This window comes from Silene latifolia, chromosome 4, assembly GCF_048544455.1.
Source record: "Silene latifolia isolate original U9 population chromosome 4, ASM4854445v1, whole genome shotgun sequence".
NCBI lineage: Eukaryota > Viridiplantae > Streptophyta > Magnoliopsida > Caryophyllales > Caryophyllaceae > Silene > Silene latifolia.
In genome coordinates, this window is record NC_133529.1 from 11,065,170 (window position 1) to 11,088,019 (window position 22,850).

Below are 22,850 nucleotides of genomic sequence, written 5' to 3' on the forward strand. Positions count from 1 at the left end.
TGTGAGAATATGATCATATAAATTTCCCCCGTAAAACCAAATAGAAATTCTATTCAACTCGATCATGCGGACCACCATTTTCACTCTTCCGAATTCTTCGCTTCGCTGATTTCCTCTCTCTTCTGTTCTCTCCAATTTTTTTTATTCGTTTTTCCAATTTCCTTCTGCAAATTCGTGATCGCCATTGCATTTTCCTCTCCGAAGTGCGAATTTCTCACGGTATCATTTCACATTTTCCCTTTTTTTTTTTTTTTTTTTTTTTAATTTGATGCATTGAAGTATTAATTCGAATATTATGATCAATTTGATGTTATTAGACTGTATAATAATTTATGATTACTATTTTTCGTGAAAATCGCTTGCGAATTTTGCATTGCGATGTTGAATTTATTGTTTTGTGTATGATTAGATTGCGTACATTGACTTTTGAACTTTTTTTGGTTAAGAATTTTGGAATTTTAAGTCCTGTAATAAATAAGTTAGCTTAGTTTCTTTGAATTTTAGATTGCATGCATTGACTTTTGACATTTTTGTTAAGAATTTTGAAAAGTTTTATGATAAATTATGTTAGCTTAGTTTATTACTTATTAGAATATGAAAAATGTTGTGTATAAACTGTATAAGTCTAGTTTTAGGATTGTCGTTTCGAGTACCGGAACAATATGATTATTGACTGCCATGACTGGCCGGTGTTGACTATTGTGGATTCGTGCAGTTGATTATGATGAGATTGGATGAAGCCGTTGAGGTTTTTTGTTAAGAATTTTGAACTAAATTTATCTGTTTTTTGTCGATTTTGGCGGACTTTATTGACATATGTTAGCTCAGTTTCTTTAGATGTGACAAATATTGTGTATAATCTTGTTTTAGGATTGTCAATTTTAGCATCTTAACATTGTGATTATTGATTGGCCGGTGTTGACTTTTGTGAATTCGAGGTGTTAGATTATGATGACGTTGAACGAATCGTTGAGGTTTTTTGTTAAGAATTTTGAACTTAATGACCTTGATTTTGGACTGTAATGACATATAATAGATAGATTTCTTTGAATTTGACAAATATTGTGTATAAATCTTGTCTAGGATTGTCAGTTCGAGTATCTTAGGTTGTGATAATTGATCGGTATTGGTTATTGTGGATTTTACGTGTTAGATTGTGATTAAATAGAATCAAACATTGAGGTTTTTTTCTGTTAAGAATTATGAACATAATTATTCCGTATCTGTTTTCTGTCGACGTTGGTGGACTTTAGTGACATATGTTAGCTTAGTTACATTGAATTTAACAAATATTGTGTACAATTCTTGTGTTAGGATTGTCAATTCGAGCATGTTAATAATGTGATTATTGATTGGCCTGTGTTAATTGACTATTGTGGATTTGACGCGTTAGATTGTGAAAACTAATGAATCATTTAGGTTTTTTGGTGATATTGGTGGACTATAGTGACATATAATAGCCAAGTTTCATTGAATTTGAAAATCTGTGTGTAAGTAGGATTGTCACTTCGAACACCTTGACATTGTGATTATTGATTGGACGGTGTTGACTATTGCGGATTTAACTCATTAGACTGTGATTAGATTGAACGAAACTGAGGGTTTTTGGACCAAATGTTATTTAGCAGGAGTCGCGCTTTGTGATGGTGATAAATCATGGACTTAGCTGCTGAGTGTATTGTGATGCTTAGTGCATTTTCTTATTGATTTTAGTTGGCCATTCAGTAACTAGTAGAGGCTGTAATTTTGAACCTCCCGTGTCACGAAAGAATGCTCACTGTTTTTATATAGCCTGCCTTTGACTTTGTTAGTGAAATGTGATCACTATTTTATGACCATATACAATAGTTATAAGTTTTTTAAAAGAAAATATGAAAATTGTTGTTTTAATAATCAAATATGACTAACATGACACTGTAAAAGGTAGCTTTAGATATATGTGACTTTATGATCAACCTCGAGCGTCAGAGTTAATAGTGGATAATATAAACGGGATGAGTGTAGTTATGGAATGAGGATTTTGGAGCTCAAAATCTGAGTAAAAAGCTTTTTGATTCACTGTTGCATACTTGCAGGTAACTTGATTTAGGACTTTCCTCTTTTGCAAAATGGCGTAAGATTGATTCACTTTCAACCGTTGCAAATGAGGAAGTTTGTGGTAGGTTTCTTGAAACTTTCTTAACTCTGTTAATGCAATGCTGACAAAATTAGGAAACCACTGAATGTTTGTGGATACTTGATACAGTGAAGAATATGGATTCAGCCAAGAGTTGGTTGCATAAGTTTCAGCCCCGTGATAGATTCAGGTCTACGTCTAAGAAGAAGGATTCTGGAATGGCCGGCAGGGAAGGTTCACCTTCGATGTTAGAGGATGACACACCATCAAATATTACGAAACAAAGGGTTGCTGCGGCAAAACAATATATTGAGAAGCATTACAAGGAGCAGATGAAGAATCTGCAAGAGAGGAGAGAACGGTATGTTATAAAAGGTGATTTAAATACTTGATTACATGTTCCTCTGTGATTAGGATTTGTATTAGATGTGAACTTTAGAAGACAAAAAGTCCACCGTTTAGCGGCATTTTGATGATTTTTCATGGTAATTTTGAGCAGTCGGAGTGTGCTAGAGAAGAAGCTGGCTGATGCTGATGTGTCTGAAGAAGACCAGAACAATCTGCTCAAGTTTTTGGAAAAGAAAGAGACTGAATACATGCGCCTTCAAAGGCACAAAATGGGTGCTGATGATTTTGAGTTACTGACGATGATTGGCAAGGGTGCATTTGGGGAGGTATGCAACTCTTCTCTGTTCAAAGTCATCTACGGAGTATTATATTTGGTTTCTTTTGTTTCTCTTTGATGTCATTAGTAGGTAATACTTTCTTACTGCTTTGTAGACATCTGTGCCAAGGCCCTTGTGATCCCTTGTTAAATTTCGTTCTTGATTAATCTCTAGGTCAAAATTGTACCTTTGGCATTTACTTTAAAATCTGAGATTTTATCTCTTGCGTTTCTACTGGTTTCCTTGTTTTTCCCGTGTTCTAGTTGATTTTAAAAATCTAGTTTATGTGTTAAGATAGCTTGAAGCTTTCAGCATTGCATGATTCTTATCTATTTAGGACATTTGTTTGATGCAAAACTTATAAGTGAGTTGTAATTGTTGGTCCTAATTTTATGTGGCAGGTCAGAGTTTGCAGGGAAAAGACTACTGGCTCCGTATATGCCATGAAAAAGCTGAAAAAGTCAGAAATGCTTCGTCGGGGACAAGTATGTTTATCTCGATTCAGAATCTATTTGCTGATATGCGTAGCACGCATGTTCAATGCACAGAATATGGAGTATTTGCTTTTGCTTGGGTAGTGCTATGTTTCATGCACAGATGTTTTTGAGTAGAAGTCATTTAAGAGGCAATTGTATTGGTGTATGCTTAACAATTACTAGCAGGCTCCCAATATTTTTTGCAATAGTTATTCCAGTAGTTAGTACTTTATTAGTAGTTTTTCTATCAAAGTCTAGTTGTTGTACAACACGCAGTACAGTAACCCTAGGCTAGACGTGAGTATAAAGAAAACAAGATTAATTTCCAGAATCACTTGCTTGAAAAGCAAAGATACCCATCATGTCTTATTGTTGAATCCTTGGTTTAGTAAATAACTTTTGAATTGTAGGTGGAACATGTGAAAGCAGAAAGGAATCTGCTCGCTGAAGTCGACAGCAATTGCATTGTGAAGCTTTATTGTTCATTTCAAGATGAGGAATTCCTGTATCTTATCATGGAGTATCTTCCTGGTGGTGATATGATGACTTTACTTATGAGGAAGGACACATTAACAGACGATGAATCGAGATTTTATGTAGCAGAGACTGTGTTAGCGATAGAATCTATCCACAAACACAACTACATTCACAGGTTTATGAGTGATCTCTTTTAGTTTTAGCTTTGAGGGGTCGATTGATTTAGCAAAGTTGACCTTCAACTATATCTTTTTGCAGAGACATAAAACCCGACAACCTGCTGCTTGATAGATTTGGGCACTTGAGGCTGTCTGATTTTGGTCTTTGTAAACCATTAGATTGCAGTACCCTTGAAGAGAATTTTGAAGTAGGCAGTGGAAATGGAGGATCACCCACTGATGATGGCTCTTCAAAACCTAGGCGTACTCAGCAAGAGCAGCTTCAGCACTGGCAAAAAAACCGTCGAATGCTTGTAGGTTGACCTTGCTTTCGTTGGAAGACTAATATTTGCTTCATTTATGATATTTTCCTTGCAAGTAAATGCTTGAAGTTTGTTCATGCATGCAAATTTTACATGCAATTCCATTGACAAATGTCTTTCTAAATAATATATGGCTTGATGTTGCCATTATGGGGACATGCAGGCGTTTTCCACCGTTGGCACACCTGATTACATCGCACCAGAAGTTCTACTAAAGAAGGGTTACGGAATGGAATGTGATTGGTAAGAAACTAAACTAGTTCTTTTACCCAATGTTGAAAATTTGGGAGTTTTATCATGTCCAACTTCGTGATTATTCTAATTTTAGATTATTTTCGCTGTTAATCTGGTCACACAAGCGCTGGTAGGTGGTAATTGATTATGCTATATCAATAGAAATGTTCTTTGGTGAGGATGTTTCCTTTTATTCATTTCACTTAGATTTTGTGTTGTTATAAACACGAAGTGTTGTTAATTCCATTTTTCTCGTTGCCAAATTGTGTATAAAGTTAATAATGCCTTACATATACCTTTGATGTTCCTCTGTGAGATTTGGTCATTTGACCTGTAGCCTTAAATGTTTCTCTGGACTTTCCTTTCACAGGTGGTCGCTTGGCGCAATTATGTATGAAATGCTCGTAGGATATCCCCCTTTTTACTCAGATGACCCTATGACCACTTGTAGGAAGGTAAATATTGAAATTCACTTTCTTGTATAGCTTTATGACCCAGTGATCATATCAGCAGCTTTTATTAACTGTAACCCTTAGGCCACTGATTAATCTATTTGCTAACTGGAATGTTGCTGCTAATTCCAGTTATCTTGGATTTTGTAATATTGTAAGCTTACATGCCAAATTCCAAAAATTTTAATATTTAAATTCTAAAGTAGAAGTTCCTCTTTATGCACTGTACAGATAGTAAATTGGAAAACCCATTTGAAGTTCCCTGAGGAAGCGAAGCTAACTCCTCAAGCAAAAGATCTTGTTAGCAAACTGCTGTGCAATGTCAATCAAAGACTAGGGTCGAGCGGTGCGGCTGAAATAAAGGTGTTGTATTATATTGTTTAGTGACACTGGAAAACTTTTATAAATTTAGAAAGATAAAGAAGAGTATATGTTTTTTTGTTAACATCAGGCTCATCCCTGGTTCAACGGTGTGGATTGGGAAAGAATATACCAAATGGATGCTGCTTTTCTCCCTGAGGTTACTGATGAGTTAGACACACAAAACTTTGAGAAGTTTGATGAGGTAATATCATTTCTTGTATTTTTTTTTCTGGAACCGCGGACCCTATTGAATGTGGACATTCCTGACTTGCTGCAAGTTTTATACATTTGAAGGTCGACAATCAATCGCATGCAACATCAAAGGGTGGTCCTTGGAGAAAGGTGAGCAGATTGGCTCTGGTTTTGCTCTTTTGTTTTTGGTTTGAGCCTGGATCCTGATTATCTTTACTTCATAGTTGAGTAGTCATCCTCATGGATGAGCTTTTTTTTCCTCACACTCCAAAATGAGCCCTATCATGAGCGTCGTCTATGCGCAATCTGCGAAAAATCAGAAACATTGATATTCATTATCTTATGTAAACATCGCTTTATGTAGCTGGTCTCATAATCTAATGTATTCATTGCTTTCAGTAGCCGGTCATTAAATGTGTCTCTTCAGACTTTTGTATGGGTTAAATGGTTGATTGACCTGTTTATTCTTGCCTGATTATTACCCCTTTGTGTTCTGGTTCTGCAGATGCTATCGTCCAAGGACCTTAACTTTGTGGGCTACACGTACAAGAACTTCGAAATTGTGAATGATTATCAAGTTCCTGGAATGGGTATCTCTTTTTTTACCAATTCTTTTGCACAGTTCACTTCTGTCTGCATTTTGCATCTTATTATTGTACGAGTTTGACAGAGATTACATTTTACCTGTCAACGGGAATTGGTTAGCCCCATGTAGTTTAGGTATCCTCGAGCATAGAAAATGGTACTAGCCGTATTACATTGTAACTCTTGGTTTCATGATTATAATTGATATTTCTTCTATTGATGACTATGCAGCTGAATTGAAGAAGAAAGACGCCAAGTCTAAGAGACCGTCGATCAAATCACTTTTTGGTACGCTTACATTTATCAAAGTTTTGGTTGATATATGCTGTCGGCTGTCCTATTCTTGTATTGATACTAGTCATTTATATATTACATGTCTTGTTGCAGAGGAAGACTCGTCAGATACATCAGAAACGACGACTAGTGGTGATCAATCTGTTCAAGGGAGCTTTCTAAATCTCTTACCTCCGCAGTTAGAAGTGTCCCAGAGTCAAACAGACGCCTTACTTCAGAAATTCTCCTGACTGTCCCGAATGCTAAGGTACAAAGACTACACGCATGATTCTTTTGGTTGTCGATTAAAGTTACGGACATTGTTTCAGAATGTTCTCAGTCGACCCTTTCGTACAAAAAGGAATAAAACTTGGTGATACCATGTTGCATTTTTGAGGATCAACCTAATTACTTTTTTCGTCATTAAAAAGGAAAAAAAGACATTTTCACGATTGTATATATTCCATGGCAAGGAAAAATGGAGTTGGGAAGTAATCTTTGTGAGCTCTCATGCTTTTAGCCAATTGCGTGTTGCGAATTGCAATCCATATTTCATAGAATTTACGGCTTTGGTGACTATTTGTTGAACAAGATTAATGATCTTCATCACTTGTCAGATTGAATTCTGTAGTTAGTATACACTGTATACTCAATTACTGTAATTGATTAAGCAAAATCCAATTTTGTAATATCCGGAGTATCTTTTTTCTTTCCACTGTTCTTGATTTTTTATCTGGCATATGCAGATCCAGTTTCATACAGTAGTATAAATACAAGTATGCTACATACAGACTGAGAAGAACCAAATGTTTGGTGTGGTGGTTGCTCACCTCATCCCTTAACCATGAGGTCAGGGGTTCGATCCCTGCCCATGGGAATGGAACAAACTCTTTGACCAGCTGTTTACCTCTTCGTGAGAGCACCCGCGGCGAGGGGATTATACACTGTTGTCGACGGTGGACACCCCGGTTTACACCAAAAAAAAAAAACATACAGACTGAGAAGTGAAATCTTCGACATAAATGGAAGCCTTAAATATTAAAAGTGGCTGTCAAAAAAAAAAAAATATTAAAAGTGTCATCTATAACAAAATAATTTAATCATACTGCAGCTGCAATTCTGTAGAATTGCATATAACAGCGTCATCATCCGCTAAGTATGATTTATAATTATACTAGATCTGCCCTGAGCAATGAGCATGGGGGACTCATGAAAACATTTTTTCCTGATCGTTTTCGGGTTTGGGATTGAAATAGGCAGGGCTTACCTAGACGGCTAGACCTGTCAAAAATGTCTCGACCCGAAAAATCGACCGAAACCCAGCCGAAAATCACTCGCTCTTTTTAACCCGAAGACGGCCCGACCTGATAATAACCGGCACATTTAGTGTCAAAACCCGCCAAACTCGTGACCCGACCCAAAAATAGGTAAATTTATTAAAACTTTGTATATAATCAAATGATAAAAATTATTTTACCATTAAAAATGGAATAAAATATGCTTATATTTATTTTAAAGCATTTTATCACCTGATTAATTACTCAAATTATTAACATATAAATATAGTCACCGTTTCTCACGTACGCGTAACAAATGGTCGATCCAATATTTCGTATAGCGTTGTGATATTCAATATATTAATAAAAAACTGTTTAATCTTACTAATGTCATTTGCTCCGTATTAAACAAACTAAATAATTATAAAAATTAAGAATAATTATATGTATATATTTAAAATTAAAGAAAATAAACATTTGTAAAAAGAAAAAATTAATCAGACCCATTTCTAACATAAAATCCGACTCAAAACCATTTTTTAAGTAACCAAGCGTTTCCACAGAAAATATACCGATTATAATCTGATCCCAAATCCTACCCTAAACTTGTTTGTTGTGTTTATAATCAGTAAATTTCGGGTTAGAAACATACCAACCAAGCGTTAATCAAACCCTTTGTTTATAATCCGACCCAAAATCCACCGATTATAAACATACCAAACAAGTTTAGAGTGGAATGCATGGTTCCATAGAAATGATATTATCTTTGATAATGTTAATTTAAGTATCAACAAACTTATTACTTTATGTAATAATAGCACTAAGACATGGAATGTGACTAGATTTAAGGATCTCAACAATCCCGAGGTAGAAGAGTCAGCTAGAAACAATTCTAGTAAGGAAGAGATTTGGTGGGAAAAACCTACAAACGGTTTCCTAAAGCTAAATTTTGACGGATCGAGAATAGAAGGTAATAAAGCTGCTTTAGGATATTCTATAAGAGATCACAATGGTAAAGTCGTTTTGTTGGGAGCAAAAATGTGCGGATCCAATAGTATCCTTGTTGCGGAAGCACTTGCTTTAAAAGAAGGTATTTTAGCAGCTAAATACTTAGGAATCTCAAAGTTAATTGTGGAGGGTGATAACTTATGTGTTATTAACTCGATTCGGAGTGACTTGGCAAATTAGTGGGAAATTTCTAGTATTATAAAAGATGTGAAATTAGACCTTCATTTTTTCGATGAAGTGATAATTAAACATTCTTTTAAATGAAGCTGCCCAACAAGGTTCTTGACTTCACGCTACATTGGGCGACATTCATGTCCAACTCTTTCGAGGTGGTTTGATGGCGGGTGGCTTCAACTTACCTCCTCATTCGAAAAGGATGAGATAGGTTGGTCTACCCAGAGGATCAATCTAGCTTTTCTTACCTAATCAAAAAAAAAAAAAAAAAAAAAAAAAAAAAGTTTAGAGTGGTATGGAAAACGATCGGTGGAATTTTTTTGACGAGATTGTTCAAGTAACCAAGCGGTTCGTTCTACAATAACCACCGTTAAACCGTTTTACACCAAAATTTGTGTACCATTTCTTCGGCTCTTCTTCCTTCACTACCTCTCCCTCCTCACTGTCACAAGTCTCACAACCCTCTCATCACACCATCATCAAATCTCACAAAACCTTCACCAAACCCTAGAAATCCTTCAAAACCATGGACAAATCAAAATTAGCAACAATAGGAGAACGCCTAAAATCAAGCAGCGCACAAATGTCAAGAATCGTAACCCTAAAAATGAATCAAATGAAGGAACTTCTCCAAACTCCAACTCCTGAATCTCGAATCGTCGATCAAGCAACTTCACCATCGTTAGAATCACCTGATTGGGGTCTTAACCTCCGTATATGTTCCTTAGTCAACGGCGGCGAGCTTGGCGGCGCGGAGATAGTGCGCGCGATCAAGCGGAAGATTGTTAATTGCGGCGACGATGATGATGAGGGGAAAGCGCAGCAGAGACTGGCTTTGGAGTTGTTGGAAGTGTGTGCGATGAATTGTGAGAAGGTGTTTTCGGAGATCGCGGCGGAGAAAGTTGTGGAGGAGATGGTTGTTAGTGTTATTGATAATCCGAAAGCGGATAGGGAGGCGAAAGTTAGGGTTTTGGAGTTGGTTAGGGCTTGGGGTGAGTCTGAGGATTTGAATTATTTGCCTGTTTTTCGACAGACTTATGAGGTACGGTTTGTTAGTTTTGTGTAAGACGGTTTTATGAAATTAGATACGAATGTACTCGCAATTTCCTATATTCACTTGCCTGCCTTTTGATAGACTTGCCTGTTAGTTTTGTGTAAGACGGTTTTATGGAATGAGTACATTGTAGTTTCTTGAATTCAGTTACCCTCTTTCAACGGATTTACAAGGCACTCCCTCTGTGCCGGTCATTTGTTGTCCTTTTCCATTTTTGGTTGTCTTAGTCAATTGTTGTCTTTTCTATTTTAAGAATGAACTTGATTAGTAATTTGATCATTCACACTCAATTTGTTCCACTTGTCAACTAGTAATTGGCCCCTCCTCTTTCGTTGGTCTTTGTGGCAAAACCAGGATAACAATTGACCGAGCCGGAAGGAGTACATTTTGGTTTTATGACTGTTGTATGAAATGAGACACATTGTAGTTTCCTATGTTCACTTGCCCCTCTTCTTATGAGGTACAGTTAGGTTTGTGTGAGACCGTTGTATGAAATGAGACACATTGTAGTTTCTTATATTCACTTGCTCATCTTTCGACAGACAGGCTTATGAGGTACAGTTTGTTAGTTAGTTAGTCTTGTATGAGAGGGTTGTTAAGTAAAAGATAGAGTTGTGTATCCTATATTCCTATTATAGAAAACCAATTTTCATATGAGACGGTCATGATCGTAGTATGAGACCTCTTACAGGATAGGTAATTACGGTGTACTTTGTTTTATTTTGTCAGACTTAGGAGGTACGGTTAGTTAGTTAGTTAGTTAGTTAGTCTTGTGTGAGACGGTAATTTACTTAAAAGATTCAGTTGTGTATCCTGTTATAGAATGAGACCCATTATGTATGCAATGGTACATCACTACATTGTACGGAGTACTTTTCTATATTAGCTTACATTTTGATTAAGTAGAGCATTTGAGGACTAAAATTACTTGCCTGTCTTTCAGAATTTATGAGGGTGTTTTCTCTATTAGCTTACATTTTGATTAGTGAGCTTGTTTTCGACCAAATTTTGAGAGGTTAGGTTGTTGATAGAGTTTAAATTGATTTGACTAATGTTCGATTTACAAACAAGGTCATGCCATTCAATGAATTTACTAGCTAGCTAATGTGCTGTAGTGGATAGAACTGGTGGAATCCATTTTGTGTTACTCTGACTCTTTGACACCCGGGTGTCGAGTGTCAGATACGGCTATTTTGTGCAAATTTTTCAATGTTTTGGTCTTAACTGAAGTGTCGTGTCGGTGTCGGATTAACATAGTCATTTTTCTCCCCTCCCTCCAAGCCAATCGAATTTCTTCCCGCATTATTTGGAACGAAGACATCATGCGCCATTTTCCTCTTAGTCTCCCCTCTCTTCCTCTCCATGCGCCTCCCCCCCCCCCTCCCTCCCTCCCTCTCCCCTCCCACTGATGATTAACGTTCTACCCAAATGGTGTGAACTGAAAAAAAATGTTGATTTAAACGTTGATGAATGGCGAGGATTTGAGGTATTCGACAGTTTCCAGTGTTCTGTGTGATGTATTTCACACATCCTTGTGTATCAAACTCAATCAGAGTATCTTGTATAATTTACTACTCCGTATATTTCTGGCAGTACTCTTGTGAAAAAAGAGAATGATCCTCAACTGAATTTTCTTATGTACTGACAGAATCTGAAAGGAAGGGCCATGTCGTCACACGGAGATGATGGAACTTTTCCAGCCACGCAATATTCGTTGGAGTCATACATTGACCAGCAGCCAGTCTCACCACCTGCGAGCTATCCCATGCCTGGTACAGAGCCTGATGGAGGACCAGAAGTGCCTTACCACTATGGCAGCCTGTCAGTAGAACAAAAGAAGGAATTTCTAGAAATTACCAGGAATAGCCTTGAAGTTCTCTCTAGTCTGTTGAGCTCCACGTCAGATCCCAAAGTTGTTGAGGTAAATTGCCCCACCTTTTAGGCCTTTTCATGGCTGCTATTTGTTTAACCTGTTGAGGGGGAACCACCAAAAGTTAATCTATATTTTGTTTTTTTCTGCCTTTACATTTTACTGAAGTCTTTAGATATTTTATGGCATGTGGGATTAGCTTGGATCATTAGCATACTTTGGTGATCTGTGCTGACAGCTAGTTTTTGTATATTATGATGGTGACGAACTGACGACTCAATATGGCTTATTGATGTATCTCTCAGACTATAATTCATGTTTTGTTTTTTGTTTGTTAGTTTTCTCACTGATTAAACATGTTTGGCGTCCCAAAGCCAGGTGGGAGTTTCAAAAAAATTTAGAAACTAGAACTAGACAATGGAAATACGAAATGGGTTTGACTTTTGCATTCTACAGGTGGTTGTTATGTCAATATTAGTCTTTTGTGGTATGCATTCAGTTATTTGTTCATCAATCAATTGTGATTCACTTTTGGTTTCATTCTCTGTATAATTTTTTTGAGCCTGCCGCGTATATTGGGTCAGGGGCGTGGGTTGGTGGTGAAAGTAGCAAGTATGCGTCTACTGTGGAACTTGCTGAAACGGCCACATTTGTAATTTCTTGATGTTTGGGATGGCTGGTTTTGCAGTCTATGATTGCTTCTAGCTGTAAGCGAAAATGTTAAAATCCTAATTTAGCAGTATTTATTTGGTCTGCACCACTGGTTTAGCGCGGACTTAATGCTGTTAGGTTTATAAGAGGCACGCTTTCCCTACTGAATTTTAAAAGTGCTGTACCCTTAGGCCTCCAACTCAACATTAGCAGCTTATCAGTTGATCTAAGTGATCAGGGGTTCCTAATCTGTTTTTAAGCGTTGTGCTCATTGGAGCTTAGTTTTCTCTTAATTCTGCATCCTTTGTTTGTTAGTTTGATTGCCTTTCTGTGATATAATAGGATGACTTGACTATCAACATGCTGGACAAGTGTAAGGAGTCTCAACCTGTGCTCCAAAGAATAGTCCAGAGCACAACTGACGACGAAAGCTTGCTATTCGAGGCGCTGAATCTGAACGACGAGCTTCAGAAAGTCATTTCAAAGTTTGAGGAAATGCATGTCTCAATCGAGCCAAGCGTGCAACAATCTGAGGAGCCAAAGGAATCAGAAGTCATTGACGCCCAGCCGCTTGTTGTAGTAGAAGCTTCAGATGTGAATGACTTGATAAATTTCAAAGACGACAATACCAAACTTGATGGAGCAAATGTTGTCAAAGAAGATACGAGTAATTCGAAACCTGATGTAGCAGATCTTCTCAAAGGGGACGCGGAATGCAGTGAAAAAAGCAAGGGGCCTACTGATAAACTGGGATGAGATCCTTGACTTTCTCTCGTTTTCTCTTCTTCCACCACTGATCCTGAAAAAGATTGCTAATAACATGTTACAGTTCCAGCAATGTATCATTTTTTTTCTTTTTTTTTTCTTCCCTAAATGATCACAAAAAATTTCGTTACTTTGACAGCTAGAATTGGGTTCCAATTCTGGCGAAAAGGGATCCACTAAAGCAGTTTCATGTTGTTTGATGGTGGATTCCATGAGTATGTTATCGTTACCACCCTGTCAATTATTTATCAGCGAAGCTAGCTAACATTTTTAGCCAGTATTACATTGGTAACACTTACGCTTGGGTGGTATGATAACCATGCTCTTCGTTCATCACTCGTGAGAGTGACACTGTAGTTTCTGTTTTAGGTTAGGGTTGGTTTTCATTAGTCTATTTGGCTCCACATGAGTGTGTTTGGCCACTGTTTGTGCTCGGTGATTGCTTAACTGTAGCATGCTTGTGTAAATAATCTGTGTGGCTACCTTGTACGATTTTTACTCTGAAATAGTAGTCGTTTTTGTTGAGATGATTGTCTTGTTATTGTGGTTCTTTAGGTACGTTTGAGAATGATTGTCTACGCCACTTGATCAACAGTGAAATTATGCATAGGGTTGGTTAGCCAATGTTCTTCATTAAGGGGATTAATTAGTTATCTTGTAGTACATGAATTTCTAGGCGTATGATGTCACAAGTTGTGTTCGACTCACGGCCAAGACCAAAGAGAATAACATTGTGGTCTGCAATCCCCCCTGGCTGCTAAAGAAATCAAAATTATGAACCATTTGATCCCACATGTAGTCACCGTTGAAAATAAACCGACATGAAATGATCGTATGAGAAATAATCTAACAGTTACAACTAGAGCTGAGCATCGGTCCAAGACCGGACCGGACCGGACCAAACCGGACCGGACCGGACCAAACCGGACCGGACCGAAGACCGAAAATAAATTTTTGTGGACCGAAGACCGGACCTAAAACTTTCGGTCTTGGACCGGACCAAACCCGAAATATTCGGTCCGGTCCGGTCTTAGACCGAAATGGACCTAGAACTAATTCTTTCACTATTTCGTGTATGATAATTACATTTAAATTTCACTAAATTAAATGTTGATGAATAATTAGACGATTGTTTTTGAGAAAAAAATACTCAATATTAATTTATAATGTCTTGTGAAGACAAAATGGTAATTTAGTTTATAATATTCTAATAATAGTCTTTAGAAACATAAAATTCGGTCCATTTGGTCCGGACCTAAAATATCTGGGTTTGGTCCGGACCGGATCAAGACCAAATCAAAAAACTCAAAAATGAGGACCGAGGACCGGACCTAAAAAATTCGGTCCGGGTTTGGTCCAGACCAAATGGTCCGGTCCGGTCCATTTTTCCGGTCCGGACCTAAACTTGCTCACCCCTAGTTACAACTAGTATAAAAAAAATATGAACTCGAAATAACTCGATCTGATCAGACTCGGAATGCTTAAACTTGAAAGTGGCCCAACCTGAAATCATAAAGACGTATACTCGTATTTAGGACTGGGCAACGATTATCCCAAACCGATCCGAGAAACCGAGTCGAATCCGGTATCTGAAACCCGTTGAACCATTTGTCCATTTGTAATGTCTAGTTGTGTACTCATTTTACTCTCTTTATTCCTTAAGCCTCCGAAGGCCGACGCTACTCTTCCCTCTCTTCACTATTCTCCACTTGCACTATCGTCCGCCATTGAAGCTCTGAAGCTAGAGCTTTCCAGCCAAGATTCTTCGTCTGTATCTTTTTCTTCAGTTTTTCGAGCCGAATAATAACGTACAACTCTTGAACAATCTGTGTTAAATTCAGCATTTTCTAGGGTTTGAAGCTATTGTTTGTTATTCGCGGAAAGCAAGATGAAGAATTTGAAGCTATCTTCGGAGATTTCTGTGAGCTTACAACTTCAATCTGAAGATGAACAACTGCTCTTTTCCGCCATTGATATCGAGCGCAATCGCTTCTTCTTCGCTTCTTCCTCTAATCTCATTTACGTTGCTCAGTTCCCTTCGCCACAAGTTAGTCTCATTATCTCCTTTCTTCAATTTTGCAATTTTTAGGTTTCCTTGTTAATTGTCGTCTTTTCTATTTTGATGTTTGATAGTTGAGGTGTGTTATTTGTTTCGTGTTTAGAATGCGTATTTATGCTTTCTGAGCCTCTCGTCGTTGTTCGTTAAATGTATTGGCTTGATTTCCAGTAGAACTTCGTAGTTCAGCTCTACGTATTGTTGATTGTCATCTTTTCTATTTTGATAGTCGAAATGTGTTATCTGTTTCATGTTTAAAATGCGTATTTTATGCTTTCTGAGACTCTAGTCGTCATTTGAGAAATGTATTGGTTTGATCTCCTGCAGCACCTCATAGTTCACCTTTGCGTACTTTTATGTTTTATAGTTGAAATGAGTTACTTGTTTTATGCTTAAAATCCGTATTTTATGCTTTCTGAGACTCTGGTCGTCGTTTGAGAAATGTATTGGTTTGATCTCCTGCAGCACCTCATAGTTCACCTTTGCGTACTTTTATGTTTGATAGTTGAAATGAGTTACTTGTTTTATGCTTAAAATGCATATTTTATGCTTTCTGAGACTCTAGTCGTCGTTTGAGAAATGTATTGGTTTGATCTCCAGCAGCACCTCATAGTTCACCTTTGCGTACTTTTATGTTTGATAGTTGAAATGAGTTACCTGTTTTATGCTTAAAATGCGTGTTTTATGCTTTTTGAACTTCTTGTCGCCAGTGGTGAAATGTATCAATTTGATTTCAGTCAGAACCTCCTGTAGTTGATGTATTGGTTCACCTTTGCTGAAAAATGAGTAACCTTTACAAAGTGATTGTGATTTGTGACTGACTGATAGTTGAAATGTGTTACTTGTTCCATGTTTAAAATACGTATTTAATGCTTTCTGTGCCTCTAGTCGTCATTGGTGAAATGTAGTGGTTTGATTTAAGGCAGAACCTACAATGGTAATGTATTTGATCAGATTTGCTGAAGACCTAGTAACCTTTACAAGTGATTGTGACTGACCAATGCCGCTATTGGTACCGTGCCTATGCCAGTATGCCCTATAGTACAGTTCATATGTACTCCATTCAGTGGCTCTCATTGAGAATGTGGGAAGTTATTTTTTATCCAGTAACTATAGATTTGAACTTTTAGCATGATAATAGAATTAGATAGATGAATGCGCAAAAAGGTTGTTTTCTGGTGTCTAGGAACGCCATGTCCTTATAAGTAGATCTGCCAATAGTTGCATTGCATCGGAATTCTTCCTGACTTGTTTTTTCTTTCGTTTCCTTTTTTAATCTTTTTTTTGTCAGAATGCCAAAGTACAGAGTGGAGTTGTATTGCCGGCAGAGGTTCAATCACTTGATTTGGAAGTTGAGGATCTTATCACATCTTTTGATTATCTCATGGAAAAGGAGTCCCTGATCATCGGGACTTCAAGTGGACTCCTATTGATGCACATGGTGGACTGTAATGCTACGGAAGTAGTTGGTAAAGTTGATGGTGGAGTGAAATGCATCTCCCCTAGTCCAGATGGTGATCTTCTTGCAGTGACCACTGGTTTGGGTCAGCTGTTAGTTATGACTCATGATTGGGACGTGTTGTACGAGACAGCATTCGAAGACCAAACTGAAGGTATCGTCCTGAGTGAGGACCTCGTATGTTGTTTAGAACTATTATTACGTATTGCTTTGGTTGTGTTTGCAATTTGTGAATGCAGTACCTGCTGTTTTGTGTGCTGTATCTATTATTGCCAGATAATAACTGTGTCAGTTTCTTGTAGGTGAACTTACCTATTCTCATGGTAGCTCTTGCGGGAGTCCTATCTCTTGGCGTGGTGACGGAAAGTATTTTGCTACATTGAGTACGGTAGAAAACTCAACTAATCTGAGGAAGATTAAGATTTGGGAACGTGATTCGGGGTTGCTTCATTCCTCTTCTGATCCAAAGTCTTTAAATTATAAAACTTTAGAGTGGATGCCTAGCGGAGCTAAAATTGCAGTTGTGTCTGACCGACAAAGTGAGAATATGTGTCCTTCAATAACCTTCTTCGAGAGAAATGGATTGGAAAGAAGCTCGTTCAGCATCAATGAACCATTTGATGCTACAGTAGAAGCCTTGAAATGGAATTGTAGTTCTGATCTTCTTATTTCCCTTGTTAGTTGTGAAAAATATTACTCTGTGAAGATTTGGTCCTTCAGCAACAATCATTGGTACCTGAAACAGGAAATTAGATACCCAAAGCAAGATAGGCTTCAGCTGATGTGGGACCCTACCAAGCCATTTCAACTGATCTGTTGGACTTCGAGTGGGAATATATCAGTGTATAATTTTATATGGATTACCGCTGTTATGGAGAATTCAGTGGCATTGGTAATTGATGACAGTGATATACTTGTGACCCCCCTTTCCCTTTCTATAATTCCACCACCCATGTTTTCATTTAAGCTGAAGTTTACAAGTGCTGTCCGTGAGATGGCATTTTATTCCAATAGCTCAAAGAATCTACTGGCTGCCTATTTGTCAGATGGAAGCTTCAGTATTGTCGAGTTTCCTGAGCTTTCATTCTGGGAGGACTTAGATGGGAAAGTATTTGTTATTGAAGCTTCAAATTCCGATACGTCTTTTCCATCTCTTTTGCATCTTCAATGGTTGGATTCTAATGTACTTCTTGGTGCTTCTCATTTTGGGTTCCATCATAAGAAGTGTTTGTCGCCTGGTGCATCGTTGAACCAGGAGGATCTAGGTTACCAGTTATTGGAAATTGAGAGCATTTGTTCTGAAAATCATGTCCCAGATTCAGTTACTTGTTCAGGCTGGAATGTGAAAGTTAAGAGCCAGATCTCTGTAGAAAAGTTAGTGATTAGCATTGCCTTCAATCCTGCTAAGAGAGGCGGGGCATTTGTGCAGTTAAATGGTGGTGATATCTTTGAGTATGTGTCACAGGCAAGCAACCCCCAAAAATTTGCTGTTCCGCACTTTGTGAAATATGATGTGAATCTCTCATCATCTTGCCCATGGATGACAGTGACTTATGTTAGCAGAGATGGACAAATGACGCCTCTTCTTATTGGGCTCAGTGAACACGGTGTGCTTCATGTTGATGGGGGGATATTATGCAACAACTGCAGTACCTTTACCGTGTATTCTGATTCTTCGGACCAGATTTGTACGCATTTGATTATATCGACCAAACAGGATTTGCTGTATATCATTGACATCACTGATATATTGGATGGAACTGCTGAAGTAAAATACGAAAACTTCTTGTTCATTGCTAAAAAAAGAAGGGAAGAGGATCCTAAAAGCTTTATTAATATATGGGAACGTGGTGCTAAAATAATAGGGGTTCTTCATGGAGATCAAGCTGCTGTCATACTTCAGACAATTAGAGGAAACTTGGAATGCATCTATCCAAGAAAGCTGGTGCTAACCTCAATTATTAATGCTTTAATAAAAACGCGGTTTATGGATGCCTTACATATGGTGAGGCGTCATAGGATAGATTTTAACATAATTGTCGACTATTATGGCTGGCAAGCCTTTCTTCCATATGCTTCTGAGTTTGTAAGGCAGGTAAATAATCTGAGTTACATTACTGAGTTTGTATGTGCGATAAAAAATGAGAATACAACTGAGAAGTTGTACAAAAATTATGTCGCGCTGCCTTCTTTAAAGGATGTGAAAGATCTGCATGCCGGGGTTATGGCGAATGTTGATTCTAACAACAAAGTGTCCTCCGTCTTATATGCCATTAGAAGGGCCCTTGAAGAACAAGTGTCTGAAAGTTCTTCCAGGGAGCTCTGCATCTTGACCACCCTTGCTCGAACTGAACCACCAGCTCTTGAGGAAGCGTTAGCAAGAATTAAGGTTACTAGAGACCTGGAACTATCAGGTTCTGACGACAAAAGACGGTCGTGTTATCCATCTGCTGAAGAGGCTCTGAAGCACTTATTGTGGCTATCTGATTCTGATGCTGTGTTTGAAGCTGCACTAGGCCTCTATGATTTGAACCTTGCTGCTATTGTGGCATTAAATTCTCAGAAGGACCCAAAGGAATTTCTTCCCTTCCTACAGGAACTTGAAAGCATGCCAACTCTTATTATGCAGTTCAAAATTGACCTTCATTTACGGAGGTATGAGAAGGCTCTTAGACATATTGTCTCAGCAGGAGAGACATATTATCCAGACTGCTTGGCTCTTTTGAAGGATCAACCTCAATTATTTCCTCTTGGGCTTCAATTATGCACTGACCTTGCAAAGAGAAGTCAGATTTATGAGGCATGGGGTGATTATCTCATGGGTGAGAAATGCTTTGAGGAAGCTGCAACGACATTTTTGTGCTGTTCCTGTCTAGAAAAAGCTCTCAAAGCATACCGTGCTTGTGGTCTTTGGGGTGGAGTAATGACTGTTGCTGGTCTTCTTAAACTAAGAAAGGAGGAGGTTCTTGAGTTGGCACACGAGCTTTGTGAAGAACTTCAAGCACATGGTAAACCAGGGGAAGCTGCCAAGATAGCTTTAGAGTATTGTGGAGAATTTGTTTCTGCAGTTAGTTTACTTATTAGTGCAAGGGAATGGGAAAAAGCTTTAAGGATTGCATTTTTGTATGAAAATGGAGATCTAATTGAACAAGTGAAAAATGCATTGGTGGAGTGTGCGAGCCTATTGGTAGGTGAATTTGAGGAAGGACTGGAGAAAATAGGTAAATATCTCACACGATATTTGGCTGTTCGCCAGCGGCGATTGTTACTTGCTGCAAAGCTTAGGTCTGAGGAACATTCCATTAACGACATTGATGAAGATACTGTTTCGGAAGCTAGCAGTAACTTCAGTGGCATGAGTGCATACACTACCGGGTATGCTCGACGTTCTCCCTTTTCTGGATTTGTTCACGTGCTTTGTTATATGTTTAACATCTGCTTTTGATTATCTAAAACATTGTCTGATCTCGTCTCTGATGCGGAGCTGATTAAAAAGTGCTCTTTACTTCTTCATTTGTATGCATTTATATTACGTTTTCACTTTGTACCTCCCGTTTTTCTGCTTACCCCTACTTTTTTTTTTCTCCTTTTACTTCCTTTTTTCCTCTCTTACTTTTCTTTGTTTAATCTCTTCGATTACGAACTTATATCTGGTGGCTGTTGACTGTTTCGTATGTGTTAGCCAACCCAAATCGTTTTGGGACTAAGGTTTTGTTACTGTTGTAGAAATGGAAACAGCAATTGAAGGTCGCTAGAATGCTATAAACCAAAGCGCAGTAAGCAACTAAGCTCAATGTTTGGATAAATTCCATTCATTTAAGAGGCTTAAAAGCAGCTTGAACTTAAATCTGTTCTTAGGTCGAAGTTGTAATTTGTGTATATTTGTCTGCTCAATATCTTGTGATTTGTAAAATCTATGTAAATCCCTTGAAGCTGAACAGCTGAAGGGTTCCCATAGTTACCAGATTTGTGTTTTCTGATTAAAACTCTCTTCAGGAAATACTGTGTTTGTTGAAATCATGCTGAAAGTTGCCTAATGCGGCACTTCTGTCCCGGGTTTAAACTTTAAACACTAAAATATGGCTCTTGGTTTTCCTGCATATGCAGAGGCAATGTATTGGGTGTTTGAGATGATGATCCTTTAGGATGTGGGAGTCTGAATTGCTTTTGTTGGTCTTTCTAAGTGATGATTTACCCAAGGCTCCCTCTTTTTCGTAGAAACAAGGTGAACATTGGATTACATGGGATAACCTTGCATATTTAGGCGGTTTCCTTTTTCGTTTTTGTGGCGACCCCTTCATCTTTTCAAATGACAAACGAACTAAAGAGGCAGTATTACGTAAGGCATAGCAAGCAAGTGAAGGAGTCTTTTTAAGTGTGATGTTGGATTTATAGATGTACCTTCGTGATAGTCTCGGTTCTAGAGAAGTACCTGTGTGCTTGTTCGATGAGATAACGTACCCTTTGATCATGAGTCATGACGAAGGAAAAGAGCATTTGACATGACAAGAAGCAAAATATTGCCTATGTATTAACTTTTTGAAAGTAGTGTCCTTGTGTGAAACTCTTACTGAATTTATTATCTATGCACTTTTTTTTATTAAAGATATAATAGTTATTAACATTAAGGTTGTGTACTTGTGTTATTATAAGCTCCTTTCCAGTTTCACTAGGTGGTCTAAAGTAGTGTCCTTTTTAATAAAGTATGTGGTTCATAGTATTCTGTTCTCTGAATCCCTTGTGTTGTGCTCCATGTGGCTCGAGTTTTTGAAAGGTCCTTATGCTGTCCTAACTCCTAACTATTGTAGCATTTTACGAGTCGTACTGGTTGCTTTACGCTATTTGGATCTTCCAAATACTGATATTTGTCCCATTTGCCTCATGATGCTCAATTTTATCCGACAGGACAAGGAAGAGTTCTGCTGCTTCTGTTAGTTCAAGTACTCTTAGCAGGGCTAAAGAAAGTAAGCGTAAGAAAAATAGAGGGAAGATCCGTGCTGGCAGGTACTCAATATTTTGTAACTATTGACTTCCTCCTATTTTGCACTTTCATCTAGAGTGGTATCTCACTGGTTGCGATATAATTTTATGAGGTAGTCCTGGTGAAGAAATAGCTCTAGTAGAGCATCTCAAGGGCATGGCTATGACATCTGGTGCCAAGACTGAACTGAAATCCTTGCTGTCTACTCTTTTGATGCTTGGAATGGAAGAAACAGCGAGGAAAGTGCAACAGATTGGTGAAACTTTCCAGTTTTCTCACATTGCAGCTGTTAAACTGGCCGACGATTCAATGTCTACGGACATTGTAGATGACCAGGTATATTCCCTGGATCGTTACCTAAAAAAGGCGAAGCAAGAAGAGCAGGACTCCGAAGCCTTTTCATGGCGCTCCAAAATATTGATTTCGAATAACAGGCAAGTCTAAGCACTTTTGCTCATATACTTAAATGTGGTGCGTGTTTTTATTAACTTTTGCAATCCAAGTTCTAGGTGATACATACATTTTTTAACTACTTGTACATTTTTTTCATAGCGGTATTATTTTGTTTTGATTCAGAATATCTGTTCCAAGAGTTTTGAGAGGTTTTGACGGTGGGGGAGGTTGGTGGTAGGGTTGTCCCTGAGTGATTGGTAGTGGGATCAGGGTAAGCTTCCAATTGTTAATTTATCTAAAAAGGAATGTAAAAATTCCGATTGTGACCCGACCAAAATGGAACATGTAACAATGGATAGGGACAAAGAGAGCATAATTTTGTATATGAATATCATCCTTCTTCTATTAGGAGAGTAATAAACTTACTATGATCCTTTATATTGACAGCTAGAAGTTGAAAGTAGCTCAACTGGTAGTTCTGCTGGCATTCTGACAGTCGGAGCATCAATTCTTTCAATTCCGACGATGGTTGATCGACTGACCTTGAGCAATTGGGTGCTCACTGCTGCTGTGAAGGTTAAATTATGAGAAATTGAGAAGTGCTGTTGAAGTTCAAGCTTATTTATACAGCAATTAGGGTTAGAACTTAAAAATTGGTGATTTTAGTTTACTGCCTCGCTCGTAGCCATGGAGCGTTGTGTTTACAGTTGAATTGCACACACTGTAATCCTTTTTGAAACTCGATATGATGTAATCAAGAGTGATGATTTTCAGTAACCTATTTTGAAGAAGGGCTTATCTTCTACAGTAGCAACTAGCAAGTATTAAGTTGGTTGTACCATGTTTCG

General features: G+C 37.9%; 3 protein-coding genes across 4 annotated transcripts; all 3 read left to right on the forward strand.

The window, feature by feature from the left end:
* Positions 1–50: 50 nt before the first annotated feature.
* Positions 51–7,011, forward strand: LOC141652923 (uncharacterized). The gene is made up of 15 exons (XM_074460540.1): positions 51–219; positions 2,076–2,158; positions 2,246–2,477; positions 2,616–2,790; positions 3,183–3,266; positions 3,668–3,909; positions 3,993–4,206; positions 4,379–4,458; positions 4,820–4,904; positions 5,133–5,264; positions 5,353–5,466; positions 5,559–5,606; positions 5,962–6,046; positions 6,273–6,329; positions 6,429–7,011. The coding sequence occupies exons 3-15, from the start codon at positions 2,254–2,256 to the stop codon at positions 6,563–6,565; spliced, it is 1,677 nt and encodes a 558-aa protein (XP_074316641.1). The 5' UTR covers positions 51–219; positions 2,076–2,158; positions 2,246–2,253; the 3' UTR covers positions 6,566–7,011.
* A 2,128-nt stretch (positions 7,012–9,139) lies between these two features.
* LOC141652925 (TOM1-like protein 2) lies at positions 9,140–13,640 on the forward strand. Its single transcript, XM_074460543.1, has 3 exons — positions 9,140–9,815; positions 11,476–11,748; positions 12,691–13,640. Exons 1-3 carry the CDS (start codon positions 9,300–9,302, stop codon positions 13,102–13,104), a joined length of 1,203 nt encoding a protein of 400 aa, XP_074316644.1. The 5' UTR covers positions 9,140–9,299; the 3' UTR covers positions 13,105–13,640.
* Positions 13,641–14,861: 1,221 nt separating this feature from the next.
* Positions 14,862–22,816, forward strand: LOC141652924 (elongator complex protein 1). 2 transcript variants are annotated; one of them, XM_074460542.1, is made up of 6 exons: positions 14,862–15,160; positions 16,461–16,782; positions 16,931–20,003; positions 21,534–21,632; positions 21,726–22,043; positions 22,450–22,816. In XM_074460542.1, the coding sequence occupies exons 1-6, from the start codon at positions 15,002–15,004 to the stop codon at positions 22,451–22,453; spliced, it is 3,975 nt and encodes a 1,324-aa protein (XP_074316643.1). In that variant the 5' UTR covers positions 14,862–15,001; the 3' UTR covers positions 22,454–22,816. The 2 variants fall into 2 exon arrangements, with proteins under 2 accessions (XP_074316643.1, XP_074316642.1); XM_074460541.1 differs by lacking the exon at positions 22,450–22,816 and having other exon boundaries at positions 21,726–22,068.
* Positions 22,817–22,850: the final 34 nt, after the last annotated feature.